The following is a 21,252-nucleotide window of genomic DNA, read 5'->3' as shown; positions in this document are numbered from 1 at the left end:
CCATGTACAATCTCCGGCTCTATAACATGCTGCCTGCAGATAGGACACTGCTCCTGCTCTCTATCCTGCCTGTCCAGGTAAATGTTAGGGGTGATATATGCAGAACATAAATCTGGTGCCAGAGACAACCTCGGGGGAGCCATCACAGAGAGAAGATGCTTATAAAATACTAAACCTCCTGGGGTCCCTGTCCTGTGTATTTGCTCCTATCAGGGGTGAAATTCCTGGGGATCCCCTGGAAGCTGCAGCCAGTTACTGGTGTGAACAGTGACATGCGGTGACGTCACGGCTTCTCCAATGTAGACAAATCCGTAGAATGTCACAATGTCGCTGATTTCTGTGGACGGGCTGTAATACTTTGTCCCTCCTTTGGTGGCGCCATAGAACACATTCAGCAACATTCAGCAACAGATTACAGCTCATCCCTTGGGGTCCTGGTGCCATGGAGAGGCTTTGAGTACTTCATGCTGGACTGTGGTGCCTCAGGGATTAATCCTAAAGTCTCACGGAGTCCGCCGTGGCCTTTCGTGGAGCAAACAACTGATCTGTTTTACTCACCGCTTGGTAGATGGAGACCAGAGCTGTAATCTGCGTAGTGGGGGCCGTGCGTCGTACGGAGAAGCCACCCGAACGCCTCCCCTGGAACAATGGTGGGAGAGCGGCCCGGAGCCATTGTGTGCGCACAGAACAATCGCCGCGGCTGCAGGAACTTGTGCGATAACTTGTAGACTTTCTATTCTGGTCCTTGTGCTAAATATAGTAACGCGTTTCACACGGCGGCCGCGATCTGACGGCTCCTTATCTGCCGCACTAAAAATATCCCATGTGAACGCGCAGGAGGTGTTTATAGTAGCGGATTCTCGTCTGGAATTGGATAGAAAACATTCCGTGATTTAAGGCTCACACGTCATCGGGGGTCGGACAACTTTTGTTTTCTAGGGGGGAGGTGTCCGGCAAACACCAGAGTCTGGTCTGTGCGTTCACAGACGCCGCAAAAAACATGGGTGACGCGTTTCACTCCACAGTCCCCGGTCCTTACTCATTCCTGCACTTCAACAGTACAATGAGGATTTGGAAGTTACTATGCCGCAAGGCGTGGGGGGTGGCGGGGTGGGGGGGTCGTCATCTTAACCCCTTATAGGAAATCTACCATGTGATTTCATGCATTATGAAGCAAATGCTGTAGCTACACTGATGCAGAAACATATCTTGTTTAATCCCTATGCTGAGTGGTTTTGCTGAAAAAACTATTATAAAAATGACAATGAGGCTCTGTCCCTCCTGTGGCTGCTCCGGCGCTTCTTCTCTCATCCTGATTATGCTCCAGCCTTGTCCTTCCCAGCATACACCTAGAATATTTTATCGCTGTGTTGTCCCTGCCAGGCAGAAGTAATCAATCGCTGCACCCTCCCCCGGCTGCCGTGTATGAGTCATCCAGCTCAGGTTGATTAGTTCTGTCTGGACACTTCAGGAAGCTCCGTGTAATGTGTTTAGGTAGGCACCCAGCTTTCCCTAGGTCCTGAATTTTATAATAGTTTTTTGATCAGAACCAAGATCTGTTTCTGCATCAGTGTAGCTGCAGCAATCTCAAGGGTTGTTTGGTTCACAATGCATTAAAACAAATGGTAGATTTCCTTTAAAGGAAAAACCACATCACAGCCATTTCTGGTTCAGTGTTTTGGTTTTTTTCCTCCCCTCTTATTTCGGGGTTGGTTTCTGCGGGTCACAATCTACTTCCTAGAGGCGCCATTTAATATTCAGCGCAATGTAGTGGGAACGTGATGAATGTGATAAAAAACTAATGTGAACCATATTCTTACAGGTTTTGTTTTTAGTTTATCCTTGTGAGGTCCAGAGCCCCCCCCCCCCCCCCCCCCCCCAGCGATTCAGTAATACCTACATATAATTGTTTATTAGTTTTTTGCACATAGATTAATAACGTTCTTTGTGGGACCAGATAATGTTTTCATGAAAACCATTTGAAGAAATTAGAATTTTCCTAAAAGCGTCGCTTTTTATTCCCCCCACGCTGTTCACTGTATGTGATGGTAATTTTCTTTTTTTTTTTATTTACAGCATTTTGCTGTGTTTTTTATTTATTTTATTTGCATTTTAGGGATTTTTTTAATGATTTTTAAAGCAAAACCATCAGCAGTACTTTTATTTTTAGCTGCTGTCAGGTTCTGATGGTCTATATTATTCATATTTTTAAAATGCGTTTGTGGGAAATATGAATAATTTCAGTACTGTGTATAAGCTTGATTCACATTACCTGGTTCCCTGCCAGCATGTGGTGAGTCCCGGGGGAGGGGCATCTGCAGCCTGTGTGTGTCTTAGTCTTCTCATACATTCTTCATCTCCTCCACACCATCCCCCTCCCCCCTGACTTCTCAATGCACATGAGAGGAAGTGGGGAGGGAGCTGGAGAGAAGCCTGTCACAGGCGCACCCAATCTACAGCTGCTTTGATCCCCCATCCGCTTCTGGCAGGGAGCCAGGTAATGTGAAATAAACTTATATAAACTGCTGAAAGGATTCATATCAACATAAGCTAATGGAACCTGTCAGCAGATAAAAATGATATTCTTTGTGTCAGTTTTGCTTCAATTTTATGTTTTTTATTCCATTTTTTAAATGTTTTAGGGTATTTTAACCATTGGTGGACTGATGCCTCATAAAATAATGATATAGCTGTTTTGCTCTATGTTGCCTATATGGTGCATCTGTATTAGACGCAGTCTCCGGCGCTGCTGGGGTCGCTCTCTCATCGGTCCATAGAACTTTTGTTTTTTGTTGAAAAGAAGGGAAACCAACAAGCCCAATTATGTTCCTCCTCTCCTTCCCCTCTACTTGTGTTTCAATCTTCTTCATTGACATCTGGACTGTCCAGGATGGAATCATCTCTGAGCCGGCTGTGCTGTAGCCTGCAGCAGTACTGGATGGGCGGCCTCTCCCGTTTCAGGACTACCGTAGTTATTATCAGGGGCCACAAAGTGTCCTGCCGCCCGGAAACATCTGTACAGCACAGAGCATCCAGCATGGGCCATAAACATGAGGACTGCCAGAAGTATCTGTGTGCTCACCAAGTGGACATCTTGGGCAGTACCCGGTCATACATGAAGTTCTCGGGGTTGTTCCAACTTGTATGTCGGCTCACTCCATGGTCCATAGAAATTAGATGCACCACATGAAGACAGCATTCAACTTTTGTAAATACCATCACTTATTGAGTCAGAAGGCAATGATGTCCCTTTGGCTTTCCACCTCGTACAGTCCTTAGTGCACTGCTTCCTCTGAAGAATATGCAAATGAGCTGTCCTGGAGGAAGGAAACCGTCTCTAGTGCCACCTCTGGGTAGCTACCTTGTAATATTGCTGTCTTTTATGGGGAGCTACCTCCTTTTTTGCACTAGACAAGGTGGGACTGAATCATGCATCAAAATCTCTAGAATTTTGGCAAACTCTGCTCCAAAAACCCCATCAATAATTGTAGGCACTCTTTTGCTTTCTCCAACAAGGGCTGCGACGTGGTGAATGGGGAAAGAAGCAATAACACGCAAGAAAATTCACCCAAATTTTCATCCTTCTGAAGAAGTTCTGTTTGATCAAACTGTTATTTCTGGTTTAACTTTCCAACACCTAAAACTTCCAACAGTTTTTGTATTCTCGTAGCCATCACAAGTAACTATCGAAACGCAAGAAAATTGCATTGCACTTAAATAATTCATGTGGTAACTTCAAATTTCTCAGTTTCCTGGTTTAACCCAGTGTGTGAAAAATTGCATAATCCTGGCTAAAAGCCGGAAAATCACTTCCCGTTATTGATTTAAACATGACCAAGACAGGACGCTGAAGGGAGTGGACATGAGACCCACTGAAACATTGATCCGTCCATTGCCCTTTTGCCATAGACAGATTACTTTAGTCCTGGTCCCCAGCACAGCAGACGGATCATAAGCTCAGATATTTTACATAATCAATTTTGTATTAAGGATTTGGTATGCGGACGGCATAGATCAACAATATCTATTACTCATACATCTTCCCGTGTAGACCCGATTTTTTTTTTTTTTTACTTCCAGATTTGGGTTTTTTCTACGTCTGGTCTCGTAATCAAAAATTAATTACTACAAGCACTAAGTGTCCAAATCCTAGAAATCTCATATTTTCTACAAGTCAAGTTTCAAGGGGCAAATGATAAATGGAACGACTTTTCTGATTCTTTAATTCGAAAATAAATCATTTTTGACCTTTTTGGTCCTTTTATTGAAAGCTGTTTGAAAAATAAAAAAAAAATGTTTGTTGGAAAGTTTTTAAGTTTTGGCGAAATCTGTTAAATTTGCTTAAAATTTATAAAGTTGCAGGTTCAACAAATTGCTTGTCCATAGTCGCCAAGAAAAACCTTTTTTTTTATAATACTAGAATTGACAAAATATAGATTTTTATGTACCTTAATCAGCGATCTTTAGCAATACAAGACAATGGAGATGAGCGCAATTTGTCCCTTCTCCTCGATCCTGGCACTCCTCTTCTTTATCCTTTACATGCTGGGATCGGCAGAAAAAAGACTTGGATCATCGGGATACAATGTCCTGGCCATCTGAGCTGTTAATTATTCACGCCTCCTGCGTGATGCACCTCGCTCTCCAGCATGGGAGAGGTGAGTGGCGTCACGCAGGAGGCGTGAATAATTAACAGCCCAGAATGTTGGGGCATTGGGTCCTGGTGCTCCGGGCTGCTTAATATAAGTCTTTTTCTTTCCTGCGATCCCGAAAAGAAGACCAACGCCGAGATTGGGAAGAAGAGGACGACAGGTCTTAGTTTAATTATGGTTAAAGGAAACCTACCACCACTAGTAAGGTAGATCCGGTGGGAGGTTCCTCTAATGTACAGTAGTAGGGCCCTTTTTAGGGCTAATTCTTTTGTGGCCCAGAACTTATATACATTTTTAATTCCCCCAAGAGTCAAATTTCCTAAAGAGGCTCCTGGGGCGTGGATTAGCCGAAGCTGAGGCTACACGGTGCGACTACTCCATGCCCCAGTAGCCTCTTGCATTCCACCTACTAATGCATCTTCAGCTCCTGGTAGCTGCGCGCTCTCGTCTGTAAAGCTGGGTTCTGTGAATTCTCAGTAGCTCCGGCTTCAGAGCCGAGACTGCGCAGCTGGCGGCCTGTGTTCTGCGCATGTGCAGAACCCAGCTTTGCAGACAAGTGCGCACAGCTACCAGAAGCTGCGTGCTGAAGATGCATTGGTAGGCGGAACGCAAGAGGCTACTGGGGCGTGGAGTAGCCGCACCGTGTAGCCTCAGCTTCGCCTATTCCACGCCCCAGTAGCCTCTTTAGGAAATTTGAATCTTGGGGGAAGTTCTGGGCCACAAAAGAATTAGCCTTAAGAAGGTCCCTACTACTGTACATTAGAGGAACCTGCCACCGGACCTACCTTAATAGTTATATCCATGGTGGTAGGTTTCCTTTTAATCTCTCTAACAATGTATCTGCAAGCAGAAGGTGAGCGGCAGAGATTTCTTTGTAAAATCTGCTGTGGATGAATGTGAAGCGCTTCCTCTCGGTGCTGCTCTCACCCTCGGGCCTTCTTCAGAATGAACAAATATCAAGATATTCACAGACGGCTCCGTGCCCACGCTGACAAACCGAGAGGAGAATCTGTGTTGGGAACAAAAGTTTTTGTTTTGTTTTTTTTATTTTTTTTATTTCAAAATAAACCATTTAACTTTTTAAAGGATTTGTAAAGGAATGTAAAGAGTTCAGTTGAGTTTGTAGATTGCAGAAGATGAATATTTCTATGGACACATATATTCTATATTCACACACGTCCCCCATTAAGCATTATGTTTGCATTTATTAATTGATCTCCCACCCCCCCCACCCCCATTTATAAATGTTTTGTTTTTCCCATCTTCGTTTATTAACGAGTATAAACCCCGAGACGTTCGCCGTGACGTTACATCATCATTTGCATCTATTTACTCCTCTAATTGATTACAGGGAGTCCATTAATACCGGATCATTCTTCTCGGGGCAATTAGTTGTTTACGTATTGATTATTTATGTAATATCCATTATTATCGAATTGACCTTTTTCTTTGCACCTTTTTTTTTTGTGTTTACCAACTTAATGATCTCATCTATTAATGTGGATATAAAATTCTGTAAATTCTGACTCTAATTATAGAGAAGGCATGAAGAGTTATTGACTCCTTGGATGTGTTTGGGGCTGGTTTTCAGTTGTGTTTTATGTTTTAGTGATTTTGTATTATTGAATGTTTAGTGTAATGTTATGTTACAATGTTTTTATTTTACATTACTGTCCATTAAATTCAAGCTTTTAATATCCAGCGCTCCGAGTCCTGCGAGACCTTCGTATAAGGAGTGTATTTAGCTGTATTGAGCGGTGCGGAAGGTTGATGGTCGGATGCAAACGAGACGATTTATCTTTAAATAATTCGGGTAGGATTGAGCAGCCATCATGTATATTTGCTGTGACAGGGACAGATGTGACTGATCGGTTGTGACACACTTCCATAGCACAAGTCAGTGGCTTGAGGTGACTCATGTCCTTCCTTTGATTCCGTCCTCTGCTGCAGGACAGCACAACGATGCTCGAATGAACCTTGCCATCGCTCTGACTGCTGCCAGGTATGGCGCTGCCACAGCCAATTACACTGAAGTGGTGGGCCTGCTGAAGAAGACAGATCCGGAGAGCGGCACGGAGCGCGTCTGCGGAGCACGTTGCAGGGACGTTCTAACAGGTATCTGACTTGTAGCCTCGTGTGTGTGTGTGTGTGTGTGTATATATATATGTGTGTGTGTATATGTATACATGTGTTTGTATTGTTGCTGTTTTAGATATTTAGTATATACATTGCATGTTGTGTCCGTTTTTCCATGTAATTCCTAACACACAAAGTCTGAGGGTTTCCATAAGTTCTAGTAGAACTACAGGCGGTCCCCTACTTAAGAACATCTGACTTACAGACGACCCCTAGTTACAAACGGACCTCTGGATATTAGTAATTTATTGTACTTTAGCCTTAGGCTACAATGATCAGCTGTAACAGTTATCACAGGAGTCTGTAATGAAGCTTTATCGTTACTCCTGGTTCTTATGACAACCCAACATTTTTAAAATCTAATTGTCACAGAGTCCAAAAAAAATTAAACTGGGGTTACAATAATAAAATATACAGTTCCGACTTACATACAAACTCAACTTAAGAACAAACCTACACACCCTATCTTGTACGTAACGCCGGGACCGCCTGTACTGTAGGAATTGGAGGTTGTTTAGTGCATTGACTCCTTTTAAAAAACAGTGAGATCATGGAGAGGAGCAGAACCATCCCTGAAGTAATTCTCCCCACTGCGCTCCTAACGTCCATAGTCATCAGATTCCGGAAGGAAGATCTGAAAATATAGCAGCTCCGCAGCAGCTTTCCTTATATTTCATTGTTCTGTTATTCTTGTTACAAGTTACAATTATATTGATAACTGGATATACTGTTTATTTTGTCACCGTTTAACACTATAGCCCTGATTTTATAAAGTGTGGTATTAGGCAAGGACACACCCCCAACGGGTAACACCCAGTTGTTAATATATTCACATTTCTAGAAGGAGTAAAAGATCAATGGTTCAATGTAGAGTCTGAAGAAAATCTGGTCCATAAATTGTTACATCGTGTGAAATGCAGTTATTTACTAATACAGACATTTCAGGAAAAAGCTCTCCTTAAAGGGAACTTGTCTGATGAGTGATTCCCACAGAAGTCTCCTCTTTTCTCCCCACTCGGTTTGTATTATAAAAATCCATAACTCATATCTTTATTAAATACATTTAAAAGAAAGCAGCTGACACTTTGCCGGGAGACTCACAAGTCACAAGGGGCAGGTTTTCTCCAAAGTTTTCCTCTGCTTCCCCATTCCCCCTCCCTCAGGAATTTCTATTTCACCAGTCACTGTGTGATGTGGCCATGTCTCCCCCGTACTCTGCTCCTGAGCTCTCTGCTGTCCCTGCTGTGCTCTGTGCCTGAGCTCTCTGCTGTCCCTGCTGTGCTCTGCTCCTGAGCTCTCTGCTGTCCCTGCTGTGCTCTGCTCCTGAGCTCTCTGCTGTCTCTGCTGTGACCAGCGCCTGAGCTCTCTGCTGTCCCTGCTGTGCTCTGCTCCTGAGCTCTCTGCTGTCCCTGCTGTGCTCTGCTCCTGAGTTCTCTGCTGTCCCTGCTGTGCTCTGCTCCTGAGCTCTCTGCTGTCCCTGCTGTGCTCTGCTCCTGAGCTCTCTGCTGTCCCTGCTTTACTCTGCTCCTGAGCTCTCTGCTGTCCCTGCTGTACTCTGCTCCTGAGCTCTCTGCTGTCCCTGCTGTGACCAGCGCCTGAGCTCTCTGCTGTGCTCTGCTCCTGAGCTCTCTGCTGTCCCTGCTGTACTCTGCTCCTGAGCTCTCTGCTGTCCCTGCTGTACTCTGCTCCTGAGCTCTCTGCTGTCCCTGCTGTACTCTGCTCCTGAGCTCTCTGCTGTCCCTGCTGTACTCTACTCCTGAGCTCTCTGCTGTCCCTGCTGTACTCTGCTCCTGAGCTCTCTTCTGTCCCTGCTGTACTCTGCTCCTAAGCTCTCTGCTGTCCCTGCTGTACTCTGCTCCTAAGCTCTATGCTGTCCCTGCTGTACTCTGCTCCTAAGCTCTCTGCTGTCCCTGCTGTACTCTGCTCCTGAGCTCTCTGCTGTCCCTGCTGTGACCAGCGCCTGAGCTCTCTGCTGTCCCTGCTGTACTCTGCTCCTGAGCTCTCTGCTGTCCCTGCTGTACTCTACTCCTGAGCTCTCTGCTGTCCCTGCTGTGCTCTGCTCCTGAGCTCTCTGCTGTCCCTGCTGTGCTCTGCTCCTAAGCTCTATGCCGTCTCTACTGTGACTAGTGCCTGAGCTCTCTGCTGTCCCTGCTGTACTCTGCTCCTAAGCTCTATGCTGTCCCTGCTGTGACCAGCGCCTGAGCTCTCTGCTGTCCCTGCTGTACTCTGCTCCTGAGCTCTATGCTGTCCCTGCTGTGACTAGTGCCTGAGCTCTCTGCTGTCCCTGCTGTACTCTGCTCCTGAGCTCTCTGCTGTCCCTGCTGTGACTAGTGCCTGAGCTCTCTGCTGTCCCTGCTGTGCTCTGCTCCTGAGCTCTCTGCTGTCCCTGCTGTACTCTACTCCTGAGCTCTCTGCTGTCCCTGCTGTACTCTGCTCCTAAGCTCTATGCTGTCCCTGCTGTGACCAGCGCCTGAGCTCTCTGCTGTCCCTGCTGTACTCTGCTCCTGAGCTCTATGCTGTCCCTGCTGTGACTAGTGCCTGAGCTCTCTGCTGTCCCTGCTGTACTCTGCTCCTGAGCTCTCTGCTGTCCCTGCTGTGACTAGTGCCTGAGCTCTCTGCTGTCCCTGCTGTGCTCTGCTCCTGAGCTCTCTGCTGTCCCTGCTGTACTCTGCTCCTAAGCTCTATGCCGTCTCTACTGTGACTAGTGCCTGAGCTCGGCTATTACACAGATTGACAGTTCTCACAGTGAAAAAACCCTGTTGCCTCTGATGATTAAGCCTTGATTTTTCCAGATGGAGACCGTGCTCCCTTATCTTTTGATTTGATTTAACCTGGAACAACTTTCCACCTTATTTTTTGTATGGACCATTCATATATTTACATCAATCAGGTCCATGTGAGGCAGAACCAATGCCATGTACATTGGTAATATTAAATCCCTAGTACGGACCCCGAGAGTTCAAACTACTTCTGATACATGACAAGATCCCCCCGGCCGTATCTACATGTGGGAACCCGTCATTGGGATGAATACAAGCCTGCTGACAAGTTCCATTCAAATAATCCCTTTCCCTCTTCCTGTGGGATGATAAAATGATGTTATTTTGTAGTAATTACTACTTTGATATTTTCAGGACAGGAATTTAATGTCCGAGCCAAATGTGTCATCAACGCCACCGGACCATTTACAGATTCCTTGCGGAAAATGGACAAGCAAGAAACCAGCAAAATCTGCCAACCGAGCGCTGGGGTGCACATTGTGATGCCTGGATACTACAGGTAGGGGGGTGCACATTGTGATGCCTGGATACTACAGGTAGGGGGGTGCACATTGTGATGCCTGGATACTACAGGTAGGGGGGTGCACATTGTGATGCCCGGATACTACAGGTAGGGGGTGCACATTGTGATGCCTGGATACTACAGGTAGGGGGTGCACATTGTGATGCCTGGATACTACAGGTAGGGGGGTGCACATTGTGATGCCCGGATACTACAGGTAGGGGGTGCACATTGTGATGCCTGGATACTACAGGTAGGGGGGGTGCACATTGTGATGCCTGGATACTACAGGTAGGGGGGTGCACATTGTGATGCCTGGATACTACAGGTAGGGGGGTGCACATTGTGATGCCCGGATACTACAGGTAGGGGGGTGCACATTGTGATGCCCGGATACTACAGGTAGGGGGGGTGCACATTGTGATGCCTGGATACTACAGGTAGGGGGGTGCACATTGTGATGCCCGGATACTACAGGTAGGGGGGTGCACATTGTGATGCCTGGATACTACAGGTAGGGGGGTGCACATTGTGATGCCCGGATACTACAGGTAGGGGGTGCACATTGTGATGCCTGGATACTACAGGTAGGGGGGGTGCACATTGTGATGCCTGGATACTACAGGTAGGGGGGTGCACATTGTGATGCCTGGATACTACAGGTAGGGGGGTGCACATTGTGATGCCCGGATACTACAGGTAGGGGGGTGCACATTGTGATGCCCGGATACTACAGGTAGGGGGGGTGCACATTGTGATGCCTGGATACTACAGGTAGGGGGGTGCACATTGTGATGCCTGGATACTACAGGTAGGGGGGGTGCACATTGTGATGCCTGGATACTACAGGTAGGGGGGTGCACATTGTGATGCCCGGATACTACAGGTAGGGGGTGCACATTGTGATGCCTGGATACTACAGGTAGGGGGGGTGCACATTGTGATGCCTGGATACTACAGGTAGGGGGGGTGCACATTGTGATGCCTGGATACTACAGGTAGGGGGGGTGCACATTGTGATGCCTGGATACTACAGGTAGGGGGGTGCACATTGTGATGCCCGGATACTACAGGTAGGGGGTGCACATTGTGATGCCTGGATACTACAGGTAGGGGGGGTGCACATTGTGATGCCTGGATACTACAGGTAGGGGGGTGCACATTGTGATGCCCGGATACTACAGGTAGGGGGTGCACATTGTGATGCCTGGATACTACAGGTAGGGGGGGTGCACATTGTGATGCCTGGATACTACAGGTAGGGGGGGTGCACATTGTGATGCCTGGATACTACAGGTAGGGGGGGTGCACATTGTGATGCCTGGATACTACAGGTAGGGGGGTGCACATTGTGATGCCCGGATACTACAGGTAGGGGGTGCACATTGTGATGCCTGGATACTACAGGTAGGGGGGTGCACATTGTGATGCCCGGATACTACAGGTAGGGGGTGCACATTGTGATGCCTGGATACTACAGGTAGGGGGGGTGCACATTGTGATGCCTGGATACTACAGGTAGGGGGGTGCACATTGTGATGCCTGGATACTACAGGTAGGGGGGTGCACATTGTGATGCCCGGATACTACAGGTAGGGGGGTGCACATTGTGATGCCTGGATACTACAGGTAGGGGGGTGCACATTGTGATGCCTGGATACTACAGGTAGGGGGGTGCACATTGTGATGCCCGGATACTACAGGTAGGGGGGTGCACATTGTGATGCCTGGATACTACAGGTAGGGGGGTGCACATTGTGATGCCCGGATACTACAGGTAGGGGGGTGCACATTGTGATGCCCGGATACTACAGGTAGGGGGGTGCACATTGTGATGCCCGGATACTACAGGTAGGGGGGTGCACATTGTGATGCCCGGATACTACAGGTAGGGGGGTGCACATTGTGATGCCCGGATACTACAGGTAGGGGGGTGCACATTGTGATGCCCGGATACTACAGGTAGGGGGGTGCACATTGTGATGCCTGGATACTACAGGTAGGGGGGTGCACATTGTGATGCCTGGATACTACAGGTAGGGGGGTGCACATTGTGATGCCTGGATACTACAGGTAGGGGGGTGCACATTGTGATGCCTGGATACTACAGGTAGGGAGGTGCACATTGTGATGCCTGGATACTACAGGTAGGGGGGTGCACATTGTGATGCCCGGATACTACAGGTAGGGGGGTGCACATTGTGATGCCTGGATACTACAGGTAGGGGGGTGCACATTGTGATGCCCGGATACTACAGGTAGGGGGGTGCACATTGTGATGCCCGGATACTACAGGTAGGGGGGTGCACATTGTGATGCCTGGATACTACAGGTAGGGGGGTGCACATTGTGATGCCTGGATACTACAGGTAGGGGGGTGCACATTGTGATGCCCGGATACTACAGGTAGGGGGGTGCACATTGTGATGCCCGGATACTACAGGTAGGGGGGTGCACATTGTGATGCCTGGATACTACAGGTAGGGGGGTGCACATTGTGATGCCTGGATACTACAGGTAGGGGGGTGCACATTGTGATGCCTGGATACTACAGGTAGGGGGGTGCACATTGTGATGCCCGGATACTACAGGTAGGGGGGTGCACATTGTGATGCCTGGATACTACAGGTAGGGGGTGCACATTGTGATGCCTGGATACTACAGGTAGGGGGTGCACATTGTGATGCCTGGATACTACAGGTAGGGGGGTGCACATTGTGATGCCTGGATACTACAGGTAGGGGGGTGCACATTGTGATGCCTGGATACTACAGGTAGGGGGGGGTGCACATTGTGATGCCTGGATACTACAGGTAGGGGGGGTGCACATTGTGATGCCTGGATACTACAGGTAGGGAGGTGCACATTGTGATGCCCGGATACTACAGGTAGGGGGGTGCACATTGTGATGCCCGGATACTACAGGTAGGGGGGTGCACATTGTGATGCCCGGATACTACAGGTAGGGGGGTGCACATTGTGATGCCTGGATACTACAGGTAGGGGGGGTGCACATTGTGATGCCCGGATACTACAGGTAGGGGGGTGCACATTGTGATGCCTGGATACTACAGGCAGGGGGGTGCACATTGTGATGCCCGGATACTACAGGTAGGGGGGTGCACATTGTGATGCCTGGATACTACAGGTAGGGGGGGTGCACATTGTGATGCCTGGATACTACAGGTAGGGGGGTGCACATTGTGATGCCTGGATACTACAGGTAGGGGGGTGCACATTGTGATGCCTGGATACTACAGGTAGGGGGGTGCACATTGTGATGCCTGGATACTACAGGTAGGGGGGTGCACATTGTGATGCCTGGATACTACAGGTAGGGAGGTGCACATTGTGATGCCTGGATACTACAGGTAGGGGGGTGCACATTGTGATGCCCGGATACTACAGGTAGGGGGGTGCACATTGTGATGCCTGGATACTACAGGTAGGGGGGTGCACATTGTGATGCCTGGATACTACAGGTAGGGGGTGCACATTGTGATGCCTGGATACTACAGGTAGGGGGGTGCACATTGTGATGCCCGGATACTACAGGTAGGGGGGTGCCCATTGTGATGCCTGGATACTACAGGTAGGGGGGGTGCACATTGTGATGCCTGGATACTACAGGTAGGGAGGTGCACATTGTGATGCCTGGATACTACAGGTAGGGGGGTGCAGATTGTGATGCCTGGATACTACAGGTAGGGGGGTGCACATTGTGATGCCCGGATACTACAGGTAGGGGGGTGCACATTGTGATGCCCGGATACTACAGGTAGGGGGGTGCACATTGTGATGCCTGGATACTACAGGTAGGGGGGGTGCACATTGTGATGCCTGGATACTACAGGTAGGGGGGTGCACATTGTGATGCCTGGATACTACAGGTAGGGGGGTCCTCATTGTGATGCCTGGATACTACAGGTAGGGGGGTGCACATTGTGATGCCTGGATACTACAGGTAGGGGGGTGCACATTGTGATGCCTGGATACTACAGGTAGGGGGGTGCACATTGTGATGCCTGGATACTACAGGTAGGGGGGTGCACATTGTGATGCCTGGATACTACAGGTAGGGGGGTGCACATTGTGATGCCTGGATACTACAGGTAGGGGGGGTGCACATTGTGATGCCCGGATACTACAGGTAGGGGGGTGCACATTGTGATGCCCGGATACTACAGGTAGGGGGGGTGCACATTGTGATGCCTGGATACTACAGGTAGGGGGGGTGCACATTGTGATGCCTGGATACTACAGGTAGGGGGGTGCACATTGTGATGCCTGGATACTACAGGTAGGGGGGTGCACATTGTGATGCCTGGATACTACAGGTAGGGGGTCCTCATTGTGATGCCTGGATACTACAGGTAGGGGGGTGCACATTGTGATGCCTGGATACTACAGGTAGGGGGGTCCTCATTGTGATGCCTGGATACTACAGGTAGGGGGGTGCACATTGTGATGCCTGGATACTACAGGTAGGGGGGTGCACATTGTGATGCCCGGATACTACAGGTAGGGGGGTGCACATTGTGATGCCTGGATACTACAGGTAGGGGGGTGCACATTGTGATGCCCGGATACTACAGGTAGGGGGGTGCACATTGTGATGCCTGGATACTACAGGTAGGGGGGTGCACATTGTGATGCCTGGATACTACAGGTAGGGGGGTGCACATTGTGATGCCTGGATACTACAGGTAGGGGGGTGCACATTGTGATGCCTGGATACTACAGGTAGGGGGTGCACATTGTGATGCCTGGATACTACAGGTAGGGGGGTGCACATTGTGATGCCTGGATACTACAGGTAGGGGGGTGCACATTGTGATGCCTGGATACTACAGGTAGGGGGGTGCACATTGTGATGCCCGGATACTACAGGTAGGGGGGGTGCACATTGTGATGCCTGGATACTACAGGTAGGGGGGGTGCACATTGTGATGCCTGGATACTACAGGTAGGGGGGTGCACATTGTGATGCCTGGATACTACAGGTAGGGGGGTGCACATTGTGATGCATGGATACTACAGGTAGGGAGGGTACATCCAGGTCTGGGGCTCGCTGCTAGAATTGGCTGATGGCGTAATAGGAATATCGCACTGTATAAGTGACGGCTTAAGGTAAACGTCTCGCTCAGGATTTGATATTGATGACCTGTCTGGCCCCGGCCCGGATCAGATGTTCGGGTCTCTGTTTGGTTGACATAAATTAAAATTTAGAGCTAGATGTAGATTGTTCCCTACTCTATGTAGCAACCGGTGCAGTAACTGCAGGTCAATGGCCGCCAAGCCTGTGATTATGGCGACAGTCACTACACAGGGCATGAAAGAGAGACTCCACGTGTTGTGGTCCCCCATTGATCTATCCTAAAGATCATGGACAACCACTTCAATGTGATAAAATGGCAGCCAGGCTTGTCCAAATCCCCCCACCTACCAGGGAATGTTTTGTGTCCCTAGTGGCTTCACTCTTTGTCCCCAAAACCTTTGTTGTTGAAGAAATTTAGTTGTTCTCATCTTCTTTTTCGATCATTTTAGCCCTGACAACATGGGACTTCTGGATCCAGCCACCAGTGATGGCCGAGTCATCTTCTTCCTGCCATGGGAGAAGATGACCATTGCCGGGACCACGGACACTCCAACAGAGATCACGCACCACCCGATTCCCACAGAGGACGACATCAATTTCATCTTGACTGAAGTCCGCAACTACCTGAGCACCGATGTGGAAGGTGAGACGCAGGTTTCATTGTAATATCGGCCGCACGGAAGTAGCTACAGTATCTTTGGCTAAATATGCAAAGTTGATGCTACAGAAAGTTGGATTATTGGATATACATCTATCTGAATTCATAAATTGCTGCTGGTGGTTTACAAGTTAAAATATATGGACCCAAAGGTAAATCAATGATGGACTTATCTGGGGATGAGATATGGACTGCAGTCACATTCCCTGCGCTAGGATTGTACAGGAGGTTGGACGCCTTCCCCGTCATTTGTGATGCTGTGATTTTCTGCCTCCCCGATGGACGACTCTCTGCTCAGGAGACCATGATCACAATACGAGGTGGTAGTCCATTGGGCATCGACTCCTGACATCATAGATGACGGTGATGCTGGGAGTCTGGTTCCTTGCATAATATTTGGTCCAGGAAACACTTATTCTCCATATTTTACAGATTCAGCATGGCCGCCTGCACACAGGGAACAGCATTTATTGTTACTTCCTATCTACAAGTTAGGGGAGCAGTGGGGGTCCAATGGCTGGCACTTACCGAAAATGAGAATCAGGGTTTCATTCTCACTAATGAAAGGAGCAGCAGATTGGGCATGTGTCCTGCTACTCCGTTCTCTGTCTATGTCGGTGTCAGAGTTTGCTGAGGACAACAACTATGTCCAGAGTTCCCTGAATTCCAGCGCTCCAGTGGTACTGGATGGCATCCGGCTCGTCATCACATCCGTTCTCTAGGTCGTTGGGGGTGCCAGCAGTCGGACCTTATTAATCAGATTGTTATCCCCTATCCTGTGGATTGGGGACAACAGTATAAAGTAGTAAACCCCTTTAAGGGGGACACGGAGTAAGGGAATGGATGATCAGTAATTGTTATATTCTGTACTGCGGCCTCCTCACATGTTCTCACCCTCTGCTCGGACATATTATACTTTATTGCTCTCCTTTTTCTTCATAGACCCTCAGAGCTGCATGAAATGTGCCGCTAATTTCTGTGATTGGCATAATGAGTTTACTTTTCTGCAGAATATTCTCAGTATATTATTCGCACTTAGCAAATGCAAACACAGGCAAAATACGTAGCGCCTTCTCTAGTGAAGTGGTGGATAAGAAGCAATTATTCAATGTGTTCTTCATGACAGCAATTTGTCATCTGATCTGCATCCTTTAAGGTGACGGCAATCCTTCATTACTTTCTATTTTTGGACAAAGCACTTTCCTCCTGTTGTGCATCCCGCACCCCTGCGGTGGGAGCCGTCATCTCCTCGAATGCACAACCGTATTGTCTGCAGCCGCTCTGGAGTGATGTGCACTCGGTCCACCACGTTTTTTTTATTATTATTTGTACGTTTTTTGTGATTTGTGTTTTAATATCTGTGGTTGTAATATTCTCTCTGCACCACGACAAGACGCGTCAGTCCAGCCAAGAATAGAGAAGCCTCCGAGAGGGACTTTTGGAACCAGGGACGGAATGAGCAGGACTCCTTGGAGGGGATGTATTATTGGGTTTGCAGCAGTACCAGCGCATTTCTGTGGTGCTCGCCTCCGTTGTCACCAGGGACGGATTAAGACCATCACTGGGCTGTATAGATTTTATAGTCCCTACAAGTCTGGAATCACTTCATACATCTGATACTAGAATCAGCTTCTTGGGGAATGGAGGATGTGTCCCTTCTGCTGCTTTCAGGACCTTTTGTAGGACATTGAACAGTCCTTAAATGGCTTTTTTGTACATGGGAGAATTTCCTGGGTAAAGGCCCTTCTTGGTATAAAATTAGGTTGGTGGTTTGGGTGGCCATGGGCCCCCTAGACCTGAAAACTGTCTATTTTTTAATCCAGTACTGGTTGTCACATTTAGGCTATATGCACACACATTGCTCCGGGGAGAGCTCACCCTGCCCCTCTCCATAGAGGAACATGGTGCACGGTGCCGTATGCCGAGAAAAGATGGGACATGTTCTATCTTTTCACGGCTACGGAACGGTACGGTACGGTGCCGCACGTGTGCTGCACTGTACAACTCCATATGGCTCTGCGCGCCCATTGCCAGCCTATGGGGGACGTATATGTGTATATGCGTCCCCCAGCAGCCGTGTGAGTGAGGCCTTAATGTGTGTTTGCACCTTAATGAACAGACCTCGTCCAATTTGGTGAGACTTCTGAGTCGGCAGGGCATTTCTGACGCCAGATTTACCATCTATCTAGTCCGCTTTTTGATGCATCTGGCACGACCAAATGAAAGTGATCGAAATGAAGCCGGAGAAAGTCCGGTGTGTCCGCTAATAAAGTCAAGCCAAGTAATATCGTCCGCCTGCCACATAATGAAATCTTCATGAGAAATCCAACAATTCAGCAGGGAAAAAAAGGCAATGGATGTCTGTAAAATAATAACCCCCCCCCCCCCCCCCATTGATTCTGTGATGTTCATTGAGACATTAAGGAGGTTTATTAATCTGTCTATGCCAGAATTTTGGAGTCATTTGCACCTGAATTGGCTTGCACCACGTTTACTTTGGTTTTAGACCATTTTCCAATTTGTCTGAAAAGGGGCGTGTCCTCTGGTAAAGGGGGCGTGCTTTAGTCTGTGAGTCGGAAAATTCATTTGGACACTAGAACAACTAATATCTGGTGTAAAGTAGACTCCACAGTGATAAACTACTCCAGATAAATCGTCCAGCAGGAATGATCTGGCGCAGAATAAGACCTCTGCACAGGTCTATCCTCCGATACTTTCATACATCTCCCCCGTTGTGTCATGCCCCGCCCCTTTGCCACACACTAGGCAGAGCTGTGTGTATAAGAGCGATAAGAGAGTGCCTTTAATTTTTGGTTTTACTTGTTGGATTACAATGATGTATTTGGTGACGAGACGCGTGCACTTTCCTCTGCGGATGGGAAAGTCCCTTCTCCTCTGTAGAATATTTTGTCTCGCCGCGTGTGGCCTCTTCGTGCTCTTGAGGATTTCCTGGTTCTTGTATAAACACTAGAAGAACACGACATTCTGGAGCGGCAGACGACAATCTTTCCATGTTGTGCTGACTCGTGTGAAATGTAAGATGATATCATCAAAACTTTCTCGTGTTATTTTATGTCTGCAACAGAAATAAAATCTCAGGCGATCGCCGAGCCACAGGAAAGAATGCAGAAAATACTTTCACGTTTTGCTAAATTTACACCAACCCCCACAGTCTGCGCAGAAGATCCTGGAAACTGGCACATGGCTAATTATAGATGCAGGGGGACACAACCGGCGCTGGTGCAGACAAGTTCTCACTGTTTTTTTTTTTTTTTACACTTTTTATTTGGGTTTTATAAAAATATATGTAAATGTGCTCGGGATCCATCACATTATCCATGGAAGGATCAGCATTGTATTTGGAGGACGCCTTCTCCTCTTAATGATGGGGCTGATTAGAAGGATCCGTGCAGGACCGGACAAGCTTTTATACGGTACCAGATCGTGCACATAGGCTTTGCATTTTGGAAAAGGTTTGCGCACAAGCTGCAGTCTCATCACTGACAGAGGTCTGCGCATGCGCGGCTCTGCATACACTCGTACTTACGCGCTGCTGCCGGCACTGGAGCAGGAGCTACTGAGCATGTGCAGAGCCCAAGGAGGCTGGAGAGCAGAGGCTACTGGGGCGTGGAGTAGCCTTTGCCCCCACTACTTGGATAGGCTGCTCTATGCCCCAGTAGCCTCTGCTGATAAATGACATATTTGCTACATAACGTTTATATCTGCTTTTGGCAACAGCCAAGGATTTAAGAAAAACCATTTAGGAAGAACCTACCATCGGATCCTTGATGGTAGATTTCCTTTAATACTTAAAGGGGTTTTCCAGAAATCCTGGACAACCCCCCTACAGTACAATAAATTGTTCCTCTCCTGCTCTGGATCCTGTGTTAGTCTTTTGGTCTCTAGTATTGATGACTTGGCCGGAAGCACCAGGGATCACAAGCTTTGGCCAATCGGTGACCTCCTCATAGCACAGGAAGGACGACTCTTACTCCTATGTCCCATGGTCTGAGGAGGCCACTTATCGTATCACCCCCTGACACTACACTGCTAGGAACCAGAAGAACATCAGTGACCGTAAGGGAAGGGTAAGTATCATTTATCCCCCGCCCCCAGGGGTCTTCCCAGGATTCTTGGAAAAGCCCTTACAAACTGGACCCAACACCCCCCTCCCCATCAGCGGTTCTCAACAATTGATATACAGATAATGGAACAGGAAGCGGACGGCTCCATTCTACATGTAGTGGCCAAACTAGGTTACTACGGATGAGCTCACATACAGTTACCAGGTGTGACCACTACACAGGGAATGGCGCTATATGCTTCCACTTCCATTCTGTGTGTATCGGCTGCTGAAAACAGCTGATCTGTGGGGGATCTGGGTGCCGGACCTCCACCAATCTGATATTGAGGATCTATTCTATGGATTGGTTCTGAGTATTTTAAGCCGTGAAAAAATCTTTAATCCCGTAGTTGGTGTAACATTATAGCTGCGCAGATAAATGGATGTAACACACGAATGGCTAAGGTTTACCGGGGTTAAAAGCTGCTCTTGGGTTTGGTTTGGTTTTGGTGGCTCAGATGTTAACCCTGTGGTTCTTGGATTGACCCCTGTATGTGGTTAGTTTGTTGTGTGTTTGAAGGTTTCCTCTTATAATCGTGTATAACACCTGGTGCAGTGCAGATAAACCAGAACAGGAACATCCCTTAAAGTCCAATAATAAGACCTTTGTTTGCTTGAAATGTATATGACATGTTTCCTGAGATCTACCTTACACGCCCCAGTGATGACCCGTACTGGGACTAAACGAGGCCGTGCTAATTTAAGCATCTATGTCTATTAAATAAAGAGAAGAAAAACTCCAAGTCTGTGCCTAAAAGACCCCATTATCTCAGTAATGCAGCCCCCCGCGGTGTGTAATTGGCCTGCAGTCGGAGATGCTTGTCATTTTGGATGCCATGGTCACCCCCAGCCTTCATCTTTAAGGTGATGAGGATCATCCACTTGGGTGGAGAAGATGCCCATGATGGTTTCAGCCCGTTCCGTCACGTGACATGACTTGTGATGTATTTATGTACAGCATGGATGTATTGTACGGTTACTATGGCATCACATCACACCCCAGTATTGTCCCCTAGTTATGTCCTCTCTAAGATGACCTATCCTACCTATGTTACCCTACTTATCATGCCAAATTATTTGTGATACCACCTCACCTGGTGAGAGACCCTGGACCCCCGGTGGCATAGGCTCTTACTCCACGTAGGGACTGAGCTTGTGGCTAGCAGCGGTGGGATGTAGTCTTGGTTGTAGCTGTCGGCTTGGAGGCTTCTGCACTGAGTTGGGTTTACTGGGGTCTTTTTTGGAGGGTGCAGGTTTTGAGGACTTGTTGATGGATACGGTGGAAGGTTCTGCTATATCGTAC

The 21,252-nt window shown here is 48.0% G+C and overlaps 1 protein-coding gene across 4 annotated transcripts in view; it reads left to right on the top strand.

Moving 5' to 3' along the window:
• GPD2 (glycerol-3-phosphate dehydrogenase 2) overlaps positions 1-21,252 on the top strand; it is a 153,195-nt gene that overhangs the window by 54,577 nt on the left and 77,366 nt on the right. For 3 of the 4 annotated variants that reach the window (XR_011849494.1, XM_072122476.1, XM_072122479.1), the window contains exons 7-9: positions 6,603-6,767; positions 9,923-10,067; positions 15,618-15,811. Coding sequence is in view for 3 of the 4 variants with exons in the window: in XM_072122476.1 (XP_071978577.1) it covers positions 6,603-6,767; positions 9,923-10,067; positions 15,618-15,811 (504 nt within the window). In the remaining variant the exon portion in view is untranslated. Of the gene's footprint in view, positions 1-6,602; positions 6,768-9,922; positions 10,068-12,929; positions 12,959-15,617; positions 15,812-21,252 lie in introns of all 4 variants that reach the window. The other variant, XM_072122478.1, reaches the window with a different exon arrangement.

Source organism: Engystomops pustulosus, chromosome 8 (assembly GCF_040894005.1).
Source record: "Engystomops pustulosus chromosome 8, aEngPut4.maternal, whole genome shotgun sequence".
Classification (NCBI taxonomy): domain Eukaryota; kingdom Metazoa; phylum Chordata; class Amphibia; order Anura; family Leptodactylidae; genus Engystomops; species Engystomops pustulosus.
Note: the sequence above shows the minus strand (reverse complement) of the source record. Positions and strands in the feature narration are given on the sequence as shown.